The sequence below is a fragment of the Mobula hypostoma genome, chromosome 4, assembly GCF_963921235.1.
Source record: "Mobula hypostoma chromosome 4, sMobHyp1.1, whole genome shotgun sequence".
In the NCBI taxonomy this organism is placed as follows: Eukaryota; Metazoa; Chordata; class Chondrichthyes; order Myliobatiformes; family Myliobatidae; genus Mobula; species Mobula hypostoma.
Genome location: NC_086100.1, coordinates 149340121 through 149361760, shown reverse-complemented (window position 1 = coordinate 149361760; position 21640 = coordinate 149340121). Strand labels below are relative to the sequence as shown.

The 21640-nt window shown below is 40.8% G+C and overlaps 2 protein-coding genes across 5 annotated transcripts in view; one reads left to right on the top strand and one right to left on the bottom strand.

Moving 5' to 3' along the window:
* The window catches only part of LOC134345668 (evC complex member EVC-like), a 64661-nt gene that overhangs the window by 13019 nt on the left and 30002 nt on the right, over positions 1-21640 (top strand). For all 4 annotated transcript variants that reach the window (XM_063046701.1, XM_063046698.1, XM_063046703.1 and 1 more), the window contains exons 5-10: positions 4050-4285; positions 5472-5556; positions 7700-7798; positions 12079-12213; positions 13479-13625; positions 15904-16120. In XM_063046701.1, coding sequence (XP_062902771.1) covers positions 4050-4285; positions 5472-5556; positions 7700-7798; positions 12079-12213; positions 13479-13625; positions 15904-16120 — 919 coding nt within the window. The remainder of the gene's footprint in view (positions 1-4049; positions 4286-5471; positions 5557-7699; positions 7799-12078; positions 12214-13478; positions 13626-15903; positions 16121-21640) is intronic.
* Positions 13665-21640, bottom strand: part of LOC134345669 (dihydropyrimidinase-related protein 1-like) — an 87804-nt gene continuing 79828 nt past the window's right edge. The window contains exon 15 of the transcript XR_010017746.1: positions 13665-14647. The gene's annotated coding sequence lies outside the window, so the exon portion shown is untranslated. The remainder of the gene's footprint in view (positions 14648-21640) is intronic.

Below are 21640 nucleotides of genomic sequence, written 5' to 3'. Positions count from 1 at the left end.
GGCATGTATATCTCCCATACCTTCCATATTGCTTCCAGAGATTCCAGTCACTGCTGCTCTGTTGTCATCCCTGCCAGTGTTTTTAACCAATCGGGTCTTAATAACTCCTCTCTCGTGCCTCTATGATTCCCTGTACTCCACTGTAAAACTGATACATCTGTCTTTAGATTCTCCTTCTCAAATGTCAGGGTGAATTCAATCATAATTTTACCCTAAGTTCTCTAATCAAAACCAACTCATCCAATCCAATCCAGAATGGCTGATCTCCTAGTGGGCTCAACCACCAGTGGTTTTAAAAAGCCATCTCCTTAAGCATTCTAGGAATTTCCCCTCTTGAAATCCGGCACCAAACTGATTTTCCCAATCTACCTGCATATTGAAATATCTCATGACTATTGTAACGTTGCTCTTTTAGCATGCATTTTCTATCTCCCATTGTAATTTGTAGACCACATCCTTACTACTGTTTAGGGGTCTGTATACAACTCCAATCAGGGTCTTTTTACCCTTGCAGTTTCTTGGCTTTAGCCTCAATGATTTAATACCTTCCACTCCTGTGTCACCTCTTTCTAATAATTTGACTTCAATTTTTTACCAACACCCCCTCTACCATCCTGTCCGTCCTTTCAATACAATGTGCATCCTTGGACATTAAGTTCCCAGCTATAATCTCATTTCAGCCTTGATTCAGTGATAACTGCAACATCATATCTATCAATGTGCAACCGTGCCAGAGGTTCATCTACCTTATTCTGTATACTGCATGCATTCAAATATAACACCTTCAGTCCTGTATTCATCCCTTTCGATTTTGTCTCCTTTTTCCATTGCAGCTCATCCTGTTGACCTCAATGTTGCCTATCAACAGCCTCTCCTGACTACAAATCACCTCTATCTGTAAACCAGCTACCTCATCTTCAGTACTATCACCCACCTTTTCTATGATACTTCTCGCATTGAAATATACGCAGACAGCTCAGGACACCAGTTGCACTATGCTCGATTTTTAAATTCCTAAATTTACTTGAGGTCTTACCAACATCTGCCTCCGCAACCTCCCCACTAACTGTTCTGGCATTCTGGTAGCCACCCCCCTGCAATTCTAGTTTAAACCCCACCGCGCAGCATTGACAAAATTCCCCCCCCCCCCACCCTGTTCAGGTGCAAACTGTCCCTTCTGTACAGGTCCCACCTTCCCTGGAAGAGAGCCCAGTGATCCAAAAATCGTATGCCCTTCCTCCTATCCTACACCAACCTCTTAGCCATTTATTGAACTGTATAATCATCCTAGTTCAGGCCTCACTAGCATGTGGCACAGGTAGCAATCCTGAGATCACAACTCTGGAGGTCCTGCCCTTTAACTTAGTACTTAACTCCCTGAACTCCCTATGAAGAACCTCATCACTCGTCCTACCCATGTCATTGGTACTTGGGGTGCCTATAAAAAGTATTCACCCCCCCAGATGTTTTTATGTTTTATTGTTTTACAACATTGAATCATAGTAGATATAATTTAGCTTTTTGGATGCTGATCAACAGAAAAAGTCTCATTCATGTCAAAGTGATAACAGACCTATAAAAGTGATCTATATTACAAATATAAAACACAAAATAATTGACTGCGTACGTATTCACCCCCCTTTTAATATGACACACCAAATCATCACAGGTGCAGCCAATTAGTTTTAGAAGTCACATAATTAGTTAAAATGTCCTAGCTATATCTAAACCTGTGTGCAGTCAAGGTGCTTCAATTTATTGTTGTAAAAATACTCCTGTATCTGGAAGGTCCAACTGCTGTTGAGTCAGTATCCTGGCAAAAACTACACCATGAAGACAAAAGAACACTCCAAGCAACTCCAGAAAAAGATTATTGAAAAGCACAAGTCAGGAAATGAGAAATGAAAATTTTGAAGTCACTGAATATCCCTTGGAGTACAGTTAAGTCAATCATCAAGAAATGGAAAGAATATGACACAGCTGTAAATCTGGCTAGATCTGGCCGTGCTCAAAAACTGAGTGACCGTACAAGAAGAGGACATAGAAACATAGAAACATAGAAAATAGGTGCAGGAGCAGGCCATTTGGCCCTTGGAGCCTGCACCGCCATTCAGTATGATCATGGCTGATCATCCAACTCAGAACCCTGCACCAGCCTTCCCTCCATACCCCTTGATCCCTTTAGCCACAAGGGCCATATCTAACTCCCTCTTAAATATAGCCAATGAACTGACAAGTGAGGGAGGCCACCAAGAGACCTATGACAACTCTGGAGGAGTTACAAGCTTCAGAAGCTGAGATGGGAGAGACTGCACATACAGCAACTGCTGCCCAGGTGATTCACCAGTCGCAGCTTTATGTGAGTGTGGCAAAGAGAAAGCCACTGTTGGGGGAAACAGAAAATCACATGAAATCTTGGCTAGAGTTTCAAAAGTTATGTGGGAGACTCTAAAGTCAGCTGGGAGAAGGTTCTGTGGTCTGATGAAACCAAAATTGAGCTTTTTGGCCATTGGACTAAATGGCCAGGAGAAATCCTGGAGGAAAACCTAATGCGGTCCTCAAGAGAACTGTGACTTGGGAGATGATCTGTTTTCCAACAAGACAATGACCCCAAGCATAAAGCCAAGACTACAAAGGAATGGTTTAAAATCAAAAAAGGTTAATGCCCTGGAATGGCCAAGTCAGAATTCCAGTTGAGAATTTATAGCTGGACTTGAAAAGTTTGCAGTTTTGTAAAGAAGAATATGAAAAAATTGCAGTGTCCAGATGTGTAAGGCTGACAGAGACCTATCCACACAGACTGAAGGCTGTATTTGCTGACAAAGGTGCATCTACTAAATACTGACTTGAAGGGGGTGAATACTTATGCAATCAATTATTTTGTGTTTTATATTTGTAATTAATTTAGATCACTTTGTAGAGATCAAATTAAATCCACTGTGATTTAATGTTGTTAAACAATAAAACATGAAAACTTCTAAGGGGGTGAATACTTTTTATAGGCACTGCCATGGACCATAACCACTGGCTGTTCACCCTTCCACTTAAGAATACTGAGGACTTGATCCGAGATGTCCTTAGCCTTGGCACCCGGGAGGCAGCATATCATCTGGGAATATTGTTTTCGCTCACAGAACCTGCTGTCCATTCCTCTAATGATCCCCTATCACCACAACATGCCTTTCACACTCCCCCCTTCCCTTCTGAGTCACAGAGCCAGACTCAGTGCAGAGACACAACCACTGTGACTTTCCTCTGTTAGGTCAACCCCCACCCCGCCTCCCAACAGTATCCGAAATGAAATACCTTTTGTTGAGGGGGATGGCCACAGGGGTACTCTGCACTGGCTCCTGAACCACTTTCCCCTTCCTGACTGTCACCCAGTTTCTGGTGTTCTGCATCATGTTAGATGTCAATTTGAAATAATTAGAACGAACCAAGTTAAATGATTAAAATTCAAAATAGTATTCACCACATAGCAAACCAGAATATAGATGAAGGAACACACATCAAAGTTGCTGGTGAATGCAGCAGGCCAGGCAGCATCTCTAGGAAGAGGTACAGTCGACGTTTCAGGCGGGTCTCGGCCTGAAACGTCGACTGTACCTCTTCCTAGAGATGCTGCCTGGCCTGCTGCGTTCACCAGCAACTTTGATGTGTGTTGCTTGAATTTCCAGCATCTGCAGAATTCCTGTTGTTATAGGTAAAGGAATAGGCCAGTCAGCCGATCAAGCCTGCAATGTCATTCAATACCATCATTAACTGATCCTCTATCTTGGCAACATATTCTCATTTTTTCCCATATTCCTTGATGCTTTTTGTGTCTAAAAATCAATCTATATTTTGCAGCCTATATTCAAGTGATACATCTGTTGTAGACAGTAACAATTACAGTTACCTTCCATGTGGGAGAAAATTCCACAGGTTCACCAACCTCAATAAAATTTCTCCTCCTTTCAAGCCACATGGGATAATTTATTATTTTATCACAATGTTGCATAAATGTTATATTACTTAATTATTAATATTTTGTGTGCATTTTATTGCAGCCATTAGCAGATGGATCTTCTAACCCTTCTCTGTTAGAGAACTTCAAACAACAAGACTACAGCAAAAGGGCAAAAGAAGATTTTGTTCTGTCGGGCTCTGAGGCACCTGGTGAAATGGAAGAAGGAAATAGCAATTATTTTGCAGGGAATTATTCACCACTGGATCCTAAAATATATAATGAGGATACAAAAGTTTTAATGATAACATTCTTCCCAGAAATACTGGGCTATTCAAGGTAAATTATTTTCAATGCATGTTTACTAGATATAAATGTGTGGCTATAAAAATGAATTTCATGAGGTCATGTGAATTTAGTCATGCAAAATAAATTAAAGGCATCTGTTAGTCTTGCGAGACCATGGATCTGCGCTTGGGAAGTCTTCACTCTCCAAGGCAAGGGCAAGATTGTGTGGAAGACCAGCAGTTGCCCATACTGCAAGTCTCCCCTCTCCACGACACCAATGTTGTCCAAGGGAAGGGCATTAGGACCCATACAGCTTGGCACCAGTGTCATCGCAGAGCAATGTGTGATTAAGTGCCGTGCTCAAGGACACAGCATGTTCCCTCAGCTGGGCTCGAACTCGCGACCTTCAGGTAGTTAGTCCAATGCCTTAACTACTTGGCCACGGCAAAATAGAGTCAAACAATACAAATTTAATTTGGTCCTTGCATTTGCTGAAGTATTTCTAATTTTCTAATCTTAGATGAAAAATTAGATCATCTGAATTAGTTTAAAATCATGCGTACACATTTAATGAAGCCCTCATTTTAAAATAATTGAGACCATCCACCAGGATCTGACTAGATCTACTGGTAGATACGGCCATAACTGGCCTTTGCTGAAAAGGCGTGTGTGCCCCAGCCTTCCACTTGGGGTCTGTTTGTGATAGGCTGTTAGGGTGGTGCCAGTGTCTATGGATTTTCCAGCTTTTGGGTTGGGATATCTGTCCAATAAACTTGCAGCTAGCCCATTGAAATCAGAATGGAAGTTTGGGGAGAAAATTAGCTCCAGCTTTTTATTTGGTTTTAATGAGTTAAAGTGCTCAAGTGTGTCATTTTAACATTTTAATTTTTTAATCATTTCTATTATAACTTACTCTACAAGTCTTCTGTGGTACTTGAATATTTGTGAATGTTAAAAATATGAATAACAGTAGCAGCTTTGAAAGCTGGATCTGGCACTTCACCTGCTTCTGCTGCTGGTCTGTCAGCACAGCCAGCCACGTAGACTGAGCTGCCATAAGCAATGTCATCCACTGGCAGCTGAGTTCCAAGTGGAAGGCTGGCCCTCGAACCATGGCAATGGTTCTGGGCCAGGTAAGTAATAACCTCACATATAACTTCTAGCTTTTCAAAATTTATTTCCTATTATTTGGTGTTGCTTGTTTGTACTTCTTATGTCTTTTCTTCATATTTAACAGTCCTGAGGCAGATCTCGGCCTGTACAGACTCAGTCTTCAAGACTTGAGACAATTAGATACAGACATGCATCAAGAAAAATGTACGGTAGGTCTACATTTGTTAAGGAACTAAGGTGGATGTTAAATACCTAAAACAAGAAAAATATAGGTATCATTGTGTTGACTGAAGTGAAATATGGCAGACTTCTCATCTGACCATATCATGGTCTCATCTTAGATGCCAGGACAAGAATTTTACAAGAACAATGCTCTTGGATTTGAAGAATTTCAATATGACCTATCTCAGGGTCTCACCATGCATAACTCATTGCAGTTTGTGCATTAGCCTCTTTTGCAATGTTCTAAGACTGCATTGTTCTCTATGTAGGGCCATACAGATTGTACCACACTTTACACACCAATATATCAGGTCCACCCAACTTGTGAATGCCAAGCTTGTGTACAGACCGTACATATAGCAAATGGAAGACTGGACAAGTGTTTCGGGGCTGAAGGCATCTTGTGCCATGTAGGAGCCCAGTCTGCAGTCATAAATCTAACTTGTGAATTGTTCAGGGGACAAACAATTCACAGGAAGAGAACCCTACCATAACTTCGGGAGTGAGCTAGATTGGAAAAAAATCATAATTCATGTTTCTTAAAAGTTCAAAGTCATTTTATTATCCAAGTACATGTATCTCACCATATACTACCCTGAGGTGAATTTTCTTGCAGCCTTTCGGAGTAAATACTCAGAAAGACAATAGAATCGATGAAAAACCGCACCCAAGGTGGTCAACCACTGTGCAAAAGTCAACAGACTGTACAAATACAAAAAGAGAAAAATAAACTGAACTAAATAATGATAAATAAATAAGCAATAAATATTGAGAACATGAAATGAAGAGTCCTTGAAAGTGAATCCGTAGATTGTGGTAACAGTTTATTGTTGGGTCGATTAAGGTTGAATGAAGTTATCTCCTCTGGTCTAAGAGCCTGATGGTTGAGGGACAATAACTGTTCCTGAACCTGCTGCTGTGAGTCCTGAGGCTCCTGTATCATCGACCTGATGGCAGCATCTAGAAGGGAGCTGGCCTCAGTGGTGGGGGGGCCCTTGATGTTGGACACTGCTGTCCTGTCACAGTGTTCCTTGTAGATGTGTTCAGTGGTGGGAAGGGCTTTACCTGTGATGGTCTGGGCTGTACCACTACTTTTTGTAGGCTTTTCCATTCAAGAGCATTGGTGTTTCCATACCAGACTGTGATGCAACCAGTCCGTATATAGATGTTTGTCAAAGTTTTAAATGACATGCTGAATCTTCACAGACTTTTAGAAAGTAGAGGTGCTACTGTCCCTTCTTTGTAAGGGCACTAATGTGCTGGAACCAGGACAGGTCCTCTGAAATGATCAATGCTAGGGAATTTAAAGTTGCTGACCCTCACCACCTCTGATAGCCTGATGAGGACTGGCTCATGGACCTTCAGTTTCCTCCTCCTGTAGTCAATAATCAGCACTTTGGTTCTGCTGACAGTGAGTGAGGGGTTATTGTTGTGCCACCATTCAGTCTGATTTTCAATCTCCCTCCTATATGCTGATTCATCCCCACCTTTAACAACAGTAGTGATGTCAGCAAACTTAAATATAGCATTGGAGCTGTACCTAAGTCACACAACCACAAGTGTAAAATGAATAGAGCGGGGAGCTAAGCACACAGCCTTGTAGTGCGCCTGTGCTGATGGAGATTGTGGGGGAGATGTTGTAAATCCAAACCAACTGGGGTCTGCAAGTGAGGAAATCAAGGATCCAGTTGCGCAAGGAAGTATTGAGGCCTAGGTCTCGGAGCTTATTGATTATTTTTGAGAGGATGATAGTATTGAATACTGAGCTGTAGAAAATGAAGAGCTTCATGGAATATGCATCTTCACTGTCCAAATATTCCAAGCTTGAGTGATGAGCCAATGAAATTGCATTTGCTGTTGACTTGTTGTGACTGTCAGCAAATTGGAGCGGTTCCAAGTTGCTCCTCAGGCAGAACTCTGTTTCATCGCCAACTTGTCAATGCACGTCATACAGTTGATGTAAGTGCAACTGGATGGTAGTCATTGAGGTAGGTTACCATGTTCTGCTTGGGCACTGGCATAATTAAAGCCTACTTGAAGCAGGTGGACATTTTAGACTGCTACATTATGCTGCCTATGTCATTTTTTAACTACCCTGGGGCTCTGAATTCATCAATTTCTTTTCTTTAGATATTTCTTCAGTTATTAAGAATGGAACTGAATAATTTGTATTCAAGAGAGAAAATTGGTGAGAATGTCTACAGGGATTTTCTTTCCATGAAAGAGAAGGTAATGTTCATGCAGTCTCTTCTGCTTTCCTTATCAGAGTGAATAGCCATTGGCATTAATGTAATAGTGCAGTGTTGTATATGTATGTTAACTGAGGAGCCCTCCTCCCAGTTGCTCTATATAAAATAATGATTACTTTTGGCTAGTCAAACCTGATGGTCACTTGAGGTTGCAGAAAAATTTCATGGCATCATACAGAACAGAGGCAGGCCTTTTGGCCCACTGTTTCTATTCCAATCATCAAGTGCCCATCTATACTGATCAATAACCTTCTATACCTTGACGACTCAAGTGCTCATCTAGATACTTTTTAATTGTGAGACTACCTGCCTCTACACTTCATTCAGGCAGTGTGTCCCAGGTTCTAATATATAAAAAAAACTTCAGATTCCCTGTAAGCCATAACTTACATTTTAAATCTATTCCCTCTAGTTTTAAATACTCTGCCGTGAGGAAAATATTCCCATGATCTACCCTATCTCCAGCCTGTACAGTCTCTCCTCAATCAAAATGCTACATTTCAGATAACATCCTGGTGTATCTTGTCTACACCTTCTCCAGGGCAGTCTTTTTCTTCCTGTACTTTGGCAGCCAGGACTCTACTCTACCATACTCAGGACTTTTGTGTCAGACTGGCAAATTTTTCCAGACCATTGGATGATCCAACACACTTTTAATTCGATTTTTAAAAATGTTCCATTGTAATAGCATCCTCCAGTGAGGCCAGTAAGACTCGGGAATATTGTATGTGAACCAGGTTCATGGTGAGTCCAGGTGGAGGATGTACCAGGTTTCCAGTTGGTTGCAAGAGTAGGAATCGTGACTCTGTTAAGTCTCAAGGGAGAATGTTACCCAGTGAACCAAATGCTGAACCATCAGGATTTCCAAACATTCAGCAAATGATCAGAGTTTTATTGCCTGATTCCTTCTGACCTTCCCCTCTCTGAAGCAGAACATTCTGACCTCAGTTAGGGCGTCACCTTTGTCCACCCGCCATAACACTGAGCTCTTCTTCTGCCGCCTCTGTCTCCATGTCTACTTGTTTGGCAAAGACTCTCCCTCCCACACTGACGACCCTTTCTCTTCTCTTCAACCTTCCTCCTCTTCCTGGACACCCCGCTCTGGTCTTTTACCTGCTCTAGATCATTTTATCTTATCGCTAACTGCCAATGAGGCATTGTCTGTCTTGACTTTAACACTCCTCTCTCCAATTTTAACCTCACTCCCTCTGAACAGGCTGCTCTCTGCTTTATCTGCACTAATCTCAATCCTATCCTCCCCATCAAACCTGCAGATAATGACGGGGGGGGGAGTTGCTGTCGCAGTCTGGTGGACTGACCTCCTCCTTGCTGAGGCCAGACAGCAGCTCTCAGACACCTCCTCTTGCTCATCCCTTTAACAGGACTCCCACTAAGGAGCACCAAGCCATTGTCTCCTGCACCTTCACTGACCTTATTGACCCTGGTGATCTCACATCCACTACCACCAACCTCACAGTTCCCTTACCCTGCAACTCCCATTTCTACCTCCTACACAAGATCCACAAACCTGACTGTCCAGGTAGGCCCATCATTTTTGTCTCCTGCTGTCCCATTGAAATTGCGTCCGTATATCTTGACTCAGTTTTATCTCCTCCCCCCCCCCCCCGGTTCAGTTCCTTCCTACCTACATCCATGACACTTCACACGCTCTCAATCTTTTCAATGACCTTTAAGTTCCAATCCCCTCATTTTCACTATGGATATCCAGTCCCTGCACTCTTCCATACCCTATGAGGAGGCCCTTAAAGCTCTCCACTTCTTTCTGGACAACAGACCTGAAGAGTTTCCCTCCACCACCACTGGTCCAACAATTTCTCCTTCAGCTCCTCCCACTTACTCTAAACCAAAGGTGTAGCATTGGGCATTCACATGGATCCCAATATGCCTTTTTGTTAGCTACATAGAACAGTCCATTGTCCAATCCTATCCTGGACTTGCTCCCCAACTTTTCCTATGCTACATCAACAAATGCATTGGTGCTGCTTCCTGCATCCTTGCTGAGCTCATCAACTTCATCAATTTTGCCTTCAACTTCCACCCTGCCCTCAAATTTACTTGGTCCATTTCCAACACCTGTCTCTCCTTTCTGGATCTCCCTGTCTCTATCTCTGGAGGCAGTCTATCTACTGTTATCTTTTATAAACCGAGTGACTCTCACAGCTATGTGGACTATGCTTCTTCCCACCCTGTCACTTGTAAAAATGCCATTCCCTTCTCTCAGTTCCTCCATCTCCAATGCATCTGCTCCCAGGATGGAGGTTTTCATTCCAGAACAACTGAGATATCTTCCTCCTTCAAAGAAAGGGGTTCCCCTTCCTCCACTATCAACACTACCTTCACTCTCATCTCTTCCATTTTGCACACATCTGCCCTCATTGCATCCTCCCGCCACCATACCAGGGATAGGATTCCTCTTGTCCTCACCTACTACCCCACTAGCCTCCTTATCCAGCACATAATTCTCTACCATCTCCAACAGGATCTCACCACTAATCTCATCTTGCTGTCCCCATCACTTTCCACTTTCTGCAGAGGTCGCTCCTACGTAACTCCCATGTCTGCTCATCCCTCCCCACTGATCTACCTCCTGGTCCTCCTCCTTGCAAGCAGAACAAGTGCCACACCTCCTGCCTCCCTACCATTCAGGGCCCCGAACAGTCCTTCCAGGTGAGGTGACTGTTTGGTGCTCCCATTGTGGCCTGAATATTAGTGAGGCCCAATGTAGACTGTGAGACCCGACAGAGACTGGGAGACTGCTTTGTTGAGCACCTTCACTCTGTCTGCTACAAAAAAAAGTGTTTTTTCACCACCTTAGTCTAACTCCTTCCCCTTCCTTTCCAGTTCTGAAGTGTCTTGGCCCAAAACATCATCTGTTTACTCTTTTCCATGGATGCTGTTTGGCCTACTGAGTTTTGTGTGTGTTGCTTTAGAGTTTTATTTTGCAGCTGTGGCCTAAACATTGTTTTATAAAGTTGCATGAAAGCTCCCTAACCTTATATCCTGAGCCTCTTCTAATGATGGCAGGCATCCTGCATGCCTTCTTTCCCCATCAGCTGTCACCCTCAGGATATTCTATTCCTCAATTCTCCTAGAACCCATTCATACATTGTAAATGTCCAACTTGAATCTCAGAGTAAGGTCACTATTTCCAAAACTCCCACCGCTTGCCTCTACATTCCCTAAAACTATATTCATTACTGCACATTACTAACTCAGATTATCTGTGATTTGGCTTAAAAATTTCCTGGATGCCCTCTAAAAGTCCCACCTTTCACATTAAAACAATTCAAATTAATATTGGGGATGTCAAAATCCCCTAGTGCTATAACACATCTCTGCAATTTGTGTACGTGTCTGCTTCTTTACTTCCTGTGAAACATTTTGAGGAATATTGCAAAGTGGACCACAGCAGCATAGCAATTAGCATAACACTATTATAGCGCCAGTGACCCAGGTTCGATTCTGCAGCTATCTGTAAGGACTTTGTATGTTTTTCTCATGGCTGTGTGGATTTCCTCTGGGTGCTCTGGTTTCCTTCTGCTTTCCAAAGGCATATAGGTTAGTAGGTTAATTAGTCACATGAGTGCAATGAGTTGGCATGGGCTCATTAGGCTGAGGAACATGTTAGCATGCTGTATGTCTTTATAAAAGTGATCACTCTTTGTTCCTGAGCTTTATCCTTGGGTTTCTTGCCTTTGAGAATTAGTAGAAGAGAAAAAAGTGATTAAATATTTAAGTATTCATACTTAATTTTGAGAAAAAAATTTAGACTAATATTTTGAATACTACTTAAAATGGTTTCATTTGAAGTTTGATTCTGGTAAATTGAAGTTTTTAAATATAAAGTTCTAACTCATAGAGTCTGGCAATATCTTTTTGAACAGTAGGAAATGAGTTGCTTCTACAGTTCCCAACTGGGAATTCCATAATATCTACCAGGCAGCCAGAGACAAAATCTTTATAGGAAAGTGGGCCAACCTTCTGTGTGCTTTATAATGACCAACCTTAGGATGGTTATTGCATAGTCTAGCAAAAAGCTTCTAGGTCAAAGTGCAGTGGATGGAAAAGTGTAAAGTGAGGTGAACATCATTTTCCACATAATTGATCCATCAATATTATAAGAAATATATTTTAACTTTAAAAATAAAGTCTAGTAACTTTTTTGATAGACATGTCTTCAGTTCTTTACGGATGCATCTAGAAACTGTAATAACTAATTAAAACTGTTCTTATTGAAAGGAATTACAAGAACTGCTGAAGAAACATCAGTCAGTGCTGCCAGATGTAGCTGACAGGGAAGAGGCTGATTGCCTTTATACCTTGGAAGAAATTGAAAGTGATGAACGAGATTATTTGCAATATGCCATACAACAGGTAATACTTGGTCATGTAGAGGCAGTTTTGTAATGCAGTAATAGTAGGAGTGGTGACTTGACCTGATGAGATCAGGCTATTTAATTAACTTGAACATTCACCTTGCTCACACAACTGCTGATGCAGTTATCATGGATGAAGAATAGGCATGCAGTTGGACATACCTCCTTCCATTTTAGCAAAGGTTAACATTTCAGTCGTTAAAAATTTGTCCGCTTTCCCAAGATGAACTCAAAGAAACGGGAGGATACAGAAAAGGTGTGTGCAACACTCCAACAATAAGGAATCCATGGGTAAATCACAGCAACGTGGCAAACTCATTTATCGTAATAAATCAGCAGCATGTGTGCGGATGTACTTTATCATTTTTAACAATCCAATTTGTGTAGCTTATGGACATTAATCCAATGGTGGTCATATTAAAGTCAAGACTGTATACTGTAGATTTAAGATGAGAGGAAGCAGTTGTAAAGGGAATTTCACCCTGTTGTATATGACAATAAGCTAGTGTAATCTAATCATCCCCTACTCTGTGTCAATCTGTTGCACTTATCTATACCAGGAGTAATTCAGTGCTCAATTAACTTGTCATATTATCTTTTGGATATGGGAAAATACGGGAGCAGCCTGTGGAAACTCATGTAGATACAAGGGAGTCATACAAACTCCGCCCGGACAGAAGCGGAGGACAGGCCACCAGATTACCAATGTCAGCTCAGCGGAGCTTTGAAGAAGCATCACAAAACAGTGCACGACTATGCCTTCTCTTTCAGTGCAGACATCATGAATTAACCCCAAGTTCTTTGACTCTTTCCACGTATGTACAGTATATCACATTGTATCTCAGTATGAGACCCATGTGGAACTGCTTAGGGACTCCAGCTCCAGATTTTTCTTTGGAGTTTACTCCCAAAGCTTTCCCCGTGAGTGGGGATAGCCTCCTGGTTATGCAGCACCTTCTTATATGATGTACTTTGTGGCTTTTGTGTATTTTTCTATATCGTAATACACACCAGAGGTTAAGTTCTCCAAAATTATTTTTGGATTAATTCAAATTGCAAGTTATCACTTCAGCTAATAATACACATCGCAGTGAAGGCTTTCACTCTATAAGGTTTCGTCCAACACCACATGAGAATACAGGCACCTGAGATCACTTTAATTTACATCACCTGGGCTGCTAGACGTATGTTCAGCACTGCGTCTCCTGGGCTTCAAGCAGATAAATTAAGGATTTATTTTTCATTTATTTGTTTGTCTCTCAGATGAGTAAGTTCTTCCAGCAAACTGAAATACTTCTGAAACACTCTGAGCTCACTGAAATCACTGTGAAGGAGATAATGCAAAACATAGGGGACAAAATGTCCCAGGTGGAGAGCATGCTAACTGACACTCTGACTTTGCGGGTCATGGTAAGTAGCAATAATAAAATATTCCGGTGTGCAGGCATTTTGAACCTTTATTTCGTAGCAATGACAAGTTCAATTGCAGGCTATTTGTTCACAAAGGTAGCATTTCCCCAATATTCGACCTACAGTGTGATGCACTATGGAGCACACAATAAGACAAGCTATTAGTGTGGTATTAGAAAACAAAAGAGAAATTATTGGCAGTGCCACAAAGTAAGATTTCATCAACAAGTTGGTTGTATACCCATCAAAAAGGAAGGGTAGAAACATTTTTCTAGGGATTTTTTGTGGACTAGGGAGAACAAAATTGTTCCTTTTGGTTGTTAAAAACTCATAAATCTTGTTGCTAACAGCTTCACTCTACTATTGCTGAGCTCAATGGGAAACGTATCAAACTATAAAAGTTCCATACTGGTCTTGACAGAAAATCTGCTAGCCATTAATACTGCATGTAGGCATGGACTGCCTATGTGGCACATGTCTCTGGGCTGACTTGTTATAACCAAAGCTGACATTTTATCTGCACTATACATTGAAGGAAAATATTGAAATAAAAATTAAATATATTCAGGAATGTAACAACATTTTATGTTAACTGATTTGTATGTTCATAGTGGTCATTTTTGGCATTTATGTGGAATGGATATGACTAGCCACCTTGCCAGTATTCTGATTTGGTGCATTATGCTTCATTGTTGGAGTATTCTGATTAGAGCTGAAAATAGTCAAATCATCAGGGAACAATCTACTGATGGTATGAGAAAGCAAAATTAATTAATAATAACTGAATATGATTTGTTCGAGGTTCCACAAGGTTAATGTTCTTGGGCTCTGACAACTGACTTTATACAAGCACACCGATCTTACTTAGTATTCAGATAAAACTGGCTATTGGAGGATTCTCCTTGTGATAACCATTGACTTTCCTCAGTTGCTTGGTGAAAATTTCCACTTATTTTTCTTTTCTTCCATGGGGAGCCTTTGTTGCATGATGAACACAGATCAGGCGGCTGGTTAGGCAGCACCTGCAGGAAGCAAAATAGATTAATACTTCAGGTCAAAGGCCCTTTCTCAATTCTGTTGTTATTTTCGATCTCTGCCATCTACCTTTTGATTTCAATTAGGTCTTACTTCATGTTTAGATTACGATTGTGATAAAGTCTGTAGGTAAGCACCTTTGGAGAAAAAAATCAAATTGAATACTGGAAATCAACCTGAATGGCAGCATTGGTGTTCCTTCCATCACCTTGGTGCTTTTGTGATCCAAAGGTTCCTCAGAAGTCAAGAGTGAGGTATAAAGCTTATTATTTCGAAGCAGTTTTATTAAGTGTTACAAGAACGAAGAACAAACAAAAAAAAGACTAAGGTAAAAGCTGTCATGAGCAATTCATGTTCTGACCAGAGATAACAAAAATTTGAGTGATAACAACTAACCTATAAAGTAGCCAGATTCAAGTGGCCTAACACCTGCTACAGAAAACTAAAAAGCTTCCAGAATAAAACTACACAGGCAGTTGTATTATAATTGCTGGGAAAATTTGCAAACAATTACATGTATATAGGTGATTATATAAAAATACAAACAAAGATGGGAACGGTAAATTACAAGAAAAATAACAATTCTATACTTTATACTTTATTGTCGCCAAACAATTGATACTAGAACATAACAATCATCACAGCAATATCTGATTCTGTGCTTCCCGCTCCCTGGATTACAAATCGATAGTAAATGTTAAAAATTGAAATTATAAATCATAAATAGAAAATAGAAAAATGGAAAGTAAGGTAGTGCAAAAAAACCGAGAGGCAGGTCCGGATATTTGGAGGGTACAGCCCAGATCCGGGTCAGGATCCATTGAGCAGTCTTATCACAGTTGGAAAGAAGCTGTTCCCAAATCTGACTGTACCCTAATCCATCACTTATCCAAATAATTTGGAGCTCTTAAACATATGCTCTTAGATAGAGATGAAAAGTGCTTGCCACTCATGCAATTTACTAGCCATAGAAGAAATGTGATATATTGTAACAGTTGTTTTATTATAAACTTTAAATTCAGTGAGAACTTCCAGCAATAGTTAGCCCAAACACTAGACCAGTGTGGTCTAAAACACTAGAAGAAAATCACTACAACCACATTAAATCAGCAAAGTTATAAATACTTATTCTATAACTGTGTAGCTATGTTATATAACCATATATTGATAATGATTTACAATACGTATCAAAAGTTAAACTTTATTACAATCACCTACTTTTCATTTACTTTTCATTAACTAGGTTATTGTAGATAAGTTGATGCGTTGGAAGTTCATGGCAAAACGCCTTTATTTCCTCAAGCGGCTTGCTCAGCAGGAAAACAGAGACAAATTGAAGGTGGTGACATCTGTCCTGGACTCTCTCACCAGAGATGCTATGTTGACATCTTTGCAAAAAGAAGAGCTAACAGCTAGATTACAAAGTACAATTTGGGGTTGTGTGAACACATTGGATAATGGTAAGTCTTATGAGATGTAGACTCAATTATTGAAAGGTTATAGTATCAAGGTTTTATATTCTGCTTTTTGACTAACTCAAGGCTTTTGGTATGCAAGTGCCCCAAACAGTTGACTGTGAGCATATATAAATTCATTAAGCTTACATCTTTGTTAACTACTTCCATTTGTAATGGTCTTTTTGAAAATAAATGGGTATTTTTAGAGCCTAAAGGTTGGTGAGACCATCTATAGAGGGAAGCTGTATGTTGGGGTGACATTTTATAGTCATTTATAGCTCTTTTCTGCCATTCTGCCCATATCATATAATTTGATCCATTCAGTAATGGTCAGGCTGGAGGAAGGAAGTGTAACCAGCACTGAATTTTTATACTTGGTGCAGCATGTAACCACTCCCTAGGGTTGGGTAAATACTGTGCCGGCGTTGTTGTCTCTGACAACCATGAGATATTCTGGAACATACTGGCTAAGTGAGGCTGGGGCTCTCACAGCACGTAAGTATCTTCCACATAAATCAACAAATCATGAAAGGCAATGGACATTAGTGCAGACAGACACTTGATGGTCAGCATGCATATGATTGATCGAAAGGCCTCTTTATGTTGGATTACTCTATAACTCTTGTTTTATTCTTCTCATATTTTCTCAGATTTCTTTATGATGTAGTGTGACACCATTTAGCCTACTGAGCCACTGTGTTGGCTATCAGAGAAATCATTTCAGTCCTGTTCCCTCACTTATTTCCCTGAAGACTATTCTCTCACAGGTCCATCAAATCTCCCAATTCTCTTATTACCAAAAAGGCTGACGTACTGAATGTGGTTATGTGGGAAAATGTTCTCTTTGCTGAAGGTAAATTGCAAGCCTCCTAACATTCAGTGGGAAATAAAGGAGAAGACGTATAGAGAACCCACAGAGATGTGTACGAGTGACAATTTGTAGAAGTTTGGGGATTCCAGCTTCTCCATTATCAGTTGGGATTGGCTTAATGTGAAGAGGGAGGAATTTTTCAAAATACATCCAGGACTTTTTCCAATTTGTATGTTGATTGTCCTACCAGAAGGGGGAATACTGGATATAATATTGTGGAATATACCCAGATAAGAAGGTTGAACTTTAAGTGTGAGAGCGTCTTGGAGATGAGGGTGAGGTAGTAACGAAAGGAAATAAAGGTTGTCCTGAGTTGGAAGGAGACTTACTTCAATGTCATAGGACAAGACCTGGCAAAATTAGGCCTGGAGCAGTAACTTGCTGGTAAATTTCTAACCGACAAGTGGTAATCATTCAAATGTGAAACAACGGGAAGTTGGAGTGAAAGGTAATGATAACGTGTCTAAGGAACCCTGGGTGTCAAGAGGCATTGAGGGCTGGATTTAAAAATAGTGAAGCATTGGACAGATGCAGAGACCTTCAAATGTACATAAAGTGCAGCAGTGAAATCAAGAAAGAAGCTAGAAAGGGGAAAAATGCAGCATGAAGTATCACTGGGCAACAACATTAAGAAAAAATTCAAGTCATTCCCTACCTGTATTAAGAGAAATGGGGTGATTATTTATGGTAAAGAACTGGAATCATTAAGCACTGAAGTGCAGAACTGTACTTGGAGCCAGAAGATACCGGTAGAGTCTTAAATGAGTACTTGTCTTCTGTATTCACCACGGATGTAACAGATAGAGAGGTCGGGAAGAGATACAATGAAATTACATTAAAAAGGAGTTAATTAATGTCTTAAACACAAAAAATCCTGCAGGTGATGGAAATCCAGAGCAACACACACTAAGTTCAGCAGGTCAAGCAGAATCAATGGAAATGAATAAACAATCGACATTTTGGTCGAAGACCCTTCATCAGGATCAGAAAAGAAAGGGAAGAAGCCTGTTATATTTTGTAACTCCAAAACATAAAATTAATCTAAGCGAAAATAAGGGAGCCCGAGAAATGCGTGTAAACTTCATTTTTACTTTTAGCGAGGTGCACACTTGATACGTGGTGGCTTGATGACATATGCCATTTATGCACTTTTACATTTAACCTACAAAAGGTTATGTAAACAACAAAGAATGCTTAATCAAACAATATATTTACAATATTACTAAAATATTAAATAGAGAACACTCCTCCCTGCTTAGCTATAAACTCCAAATCAATATAGAATACAATTCAACTCAAATACCAGTATGTAACCTATTGTACACATCATGTGTGTGTGTGTGTGTGTGTGTGTTACAACTACACACAGTATACTATACAACTATATACACACCCATATAAATGTATATTTTTTTTAAATGTGAGTACAATCCATTGCATACTAAAAGTAAAGGAACAATAATTAAGACCAGCTCTCAAAGCATGAGAGCAAAATCTAGGGAGTGCAAACACAATGCCTTCATTGGCCAGATCTCCCTATGGCCAGTCTCTTGCTGGCTAGACCTGCTGGTAACAAGAGCAGTCAGCATTAACTTTATCCAATGCTGACTTGCCCCTCTGGTTCATGATAGGGATAGTAAATTTTAAATTTGCCAATTCGGGCCTAGATATTCAATTGTGGTGGAGGATTTCTTACTCTTATGGGTAATGTCTTTCTTGATAAGGAGGATCACTCTGCTTGGCAGGTGAGACTTGTGACTGTGTAACAATCTCAGGTTCTAGGACCTCCTTCATGATCCTCCATTATGTAGTGGATGGGAGACAATGCCATCTTGGACAATGTCTCCCATCCACTACATAATGTACTGGTTGGGCACAGGAGTACATTCAGCCAGAGACTCATTCCACCAAGATGCAACACAGAGCGTCATAGGAAGTCATTCCTGCCTGTGGCCATCAAACTTTACAACTCCTCCCTTGGAGTGTCAGACACCCTGACCCAATAGGCTGGTCCTGGACTTATTTCCTGGCATAATTTACATATTACTATTTAATCATTTATGGTGCAACTGTAACGAAAACCAATTTCCCCTGGGATCAATAAAGTATGACTATGACTATGGTTGTAGGAATTGACTGTGACACTGCAAAAGTGGTTCTGACAGTTCTAGACACCTTTCTTCTCTAACAATTGACTCTGCTCTCTTCAACTGGTCAATGTGTCATCTCCAGATGACATTAGATGCAATCTCCACTGTGTTGGGGAGTGGTCTAGTTCTGTTCTTAACCCTTTCAAGTACCCAATTTTGATCACCTTTGGAATCCTTCATCACAACAACTTGTCCAGGAGTGAAATATCGAACCTCCTTGTTGAGGAGCGCTCAATTTGTCTCAGCTCTTTGTCCTGCAAAAAAATCTTCTGAGATTGGATTTGAGAAAATCCAAGCCTGAGCACTAGGGACGACCCAGGAACAGCAAAGCTGATAAGTTGTTGGTTGTGCAGTAGCTGCATTGCGAAAAACAAGGAAGAAACTCGCGAGCTTCTGATTCAGTGTCAGTGTAGTGTGTTCTGTTGACATTGCTTGCAGCACATTCAGTAGACTTTGAACAAACCTTTCCACCAAGCCATTTGTAGTCGGGTGGTACGGTGCAGATGTAATATGACGTATTCATCCATTTTCAGGAATGACTGAAACTGTTAGGCAACAAACTGTGGTCCATTGATACTGACTACTGAACACATCCTTGAAAAGAGCTGTATTGGAGGCTATTGAGAAAACTTGTGGCCATCTACAACTACCAATAAATTTGTGCCCATGAATAGTCTGGCAAAATCCGCTTGAATCCTCTGCCAGGGCAATGCAGACTATTCCAAGGGATGGTGAGGTGCTGCCCTTGGGATCTTCTGGACGTGTTGGCACCTTTAACAGTGCATGGCAAGCTGCTCAATTTGCTAATCTATCCCAGGCCAGCAGACAAAGCTTAAGGCACCGCTTTCACTTTGACCACACCTAGTTGACCGGCATGTAGCTTCTCCAATAATTTAGCTCTTAGCCTGGATAGTACAACAACTCTCAATTCCCTTGTAAGGCATCCTCTGTCAAGGGCAAGTTCATCCCAGTGCTGATAAAGATGGGGTAACTCGGATTTCTACTACACATTCCAGCCATTTTGTGTGACCATGTAGGCCATGTGGGGTCTTTTCTGGTTTCCCTTTGAATCAGTTGTAACACGGAGACTTTTGATTTGCGTTAGGGAGAATATGTCAAGAGGTGGTTCCTCTTATAAATTTTTCTGATATATCCTTTTCAATAGGTTTCAATAGGTACACTTAATGTCAGAGAAATATATACAATATACATCCTGAAGTTCTTTTTTGTCACAGACATCCACAAAAACAGAGGAGTGCCCCAAAGAATGAGTAACAGTTAAAACATTAGAACTCCAAAGCCGCCCTTCCCACACACTAGCAGCAGCAAGGTAAACAGGAAAGTCCATAAACACTTCCATGATTAGATGTCCTCTTAAATTCAGACTTGTAATTGAGTCCTCCGGGAAACAGAGCCCATTGCTGCATCTGTACTGCTGCTGTTCGTGGAACACCCTTATGTGAATTGAAAATGGACACTAGTGCTTGATGATTAGTAATGAGGATAAACTCCCTCCCATACAAGTACTGACATGTTTTACACTCTTCCCCCCCCCCCCAAACCATACTCAAGGTCTGTAATGTGTAAGTAATTTTTCTCCCCAGTGGTTATTGGATGCAAAGGCTATGAGGCATACACTTCCATCACTCACATGTGACATGACTGCATCTTACCATAAGGCGAGGTGTCACAGGCAAGCTTCACTAGACAATGTGGATCATAATGTGTGAGTACAGTATCTGACATCACCATTTCTTTTATCTTTTGGAAAGCCACCTCACACTGCTTTGTCCATTACTATTCATTCCCGATCCGTGGCAGTAAGTTCAAGGGGTGGAGCACAGTAGCCAGGTTTGGCAGGAGCATGTTATACTAATTGACATATCCTAAAAAGGACTGAAACTGTGTGACTTCCTTTGGCTTTGCGGCATCTACCACTGTTTGAATTTTCTCAGCACGCTTGTGTAATTCTTATGTGTCGATAGTGTGACCACAGTAAGTGATGCTTGGTTTAAAGAATTCACACTTGTTGCATTGTGCTCTGAGTCCATAGTCTTCTAATCTTTTTAACACTGTTTTAAGATTTTGGAGATGTTCCTTGTTGTCCTTACTGGTAACAATGATGTCATCCAGGTAACACTGAGTGCCTGGTCAGCTTTGCAACATTTGGGCAGAATGCAGTGCAGGTGCTACTCCAATAATAAGCTTGTTATAGAAATAAAGCCTTTTGTGAATGTTTATGATGAGAAACACTTGGACTCTTCTTTCATCTCCATCTGTAGGTAGGCCTCAACTAAATCCACTTTGCTAAAATGGTTCCCACCAGAAAGGTTTCCAAAGACGTCCTGTATCCTAGGCAGAGAGTATTGATCTACTTTCAGTACTGGATTGATAGTGACCTTAACATCACCACAGATCCTGACAGACCCATTTTTCTTGGCTACTGGGATGACTGGCATTACCCATGGGCTACACACAACCATGGAAAGAATTCCTTCAATG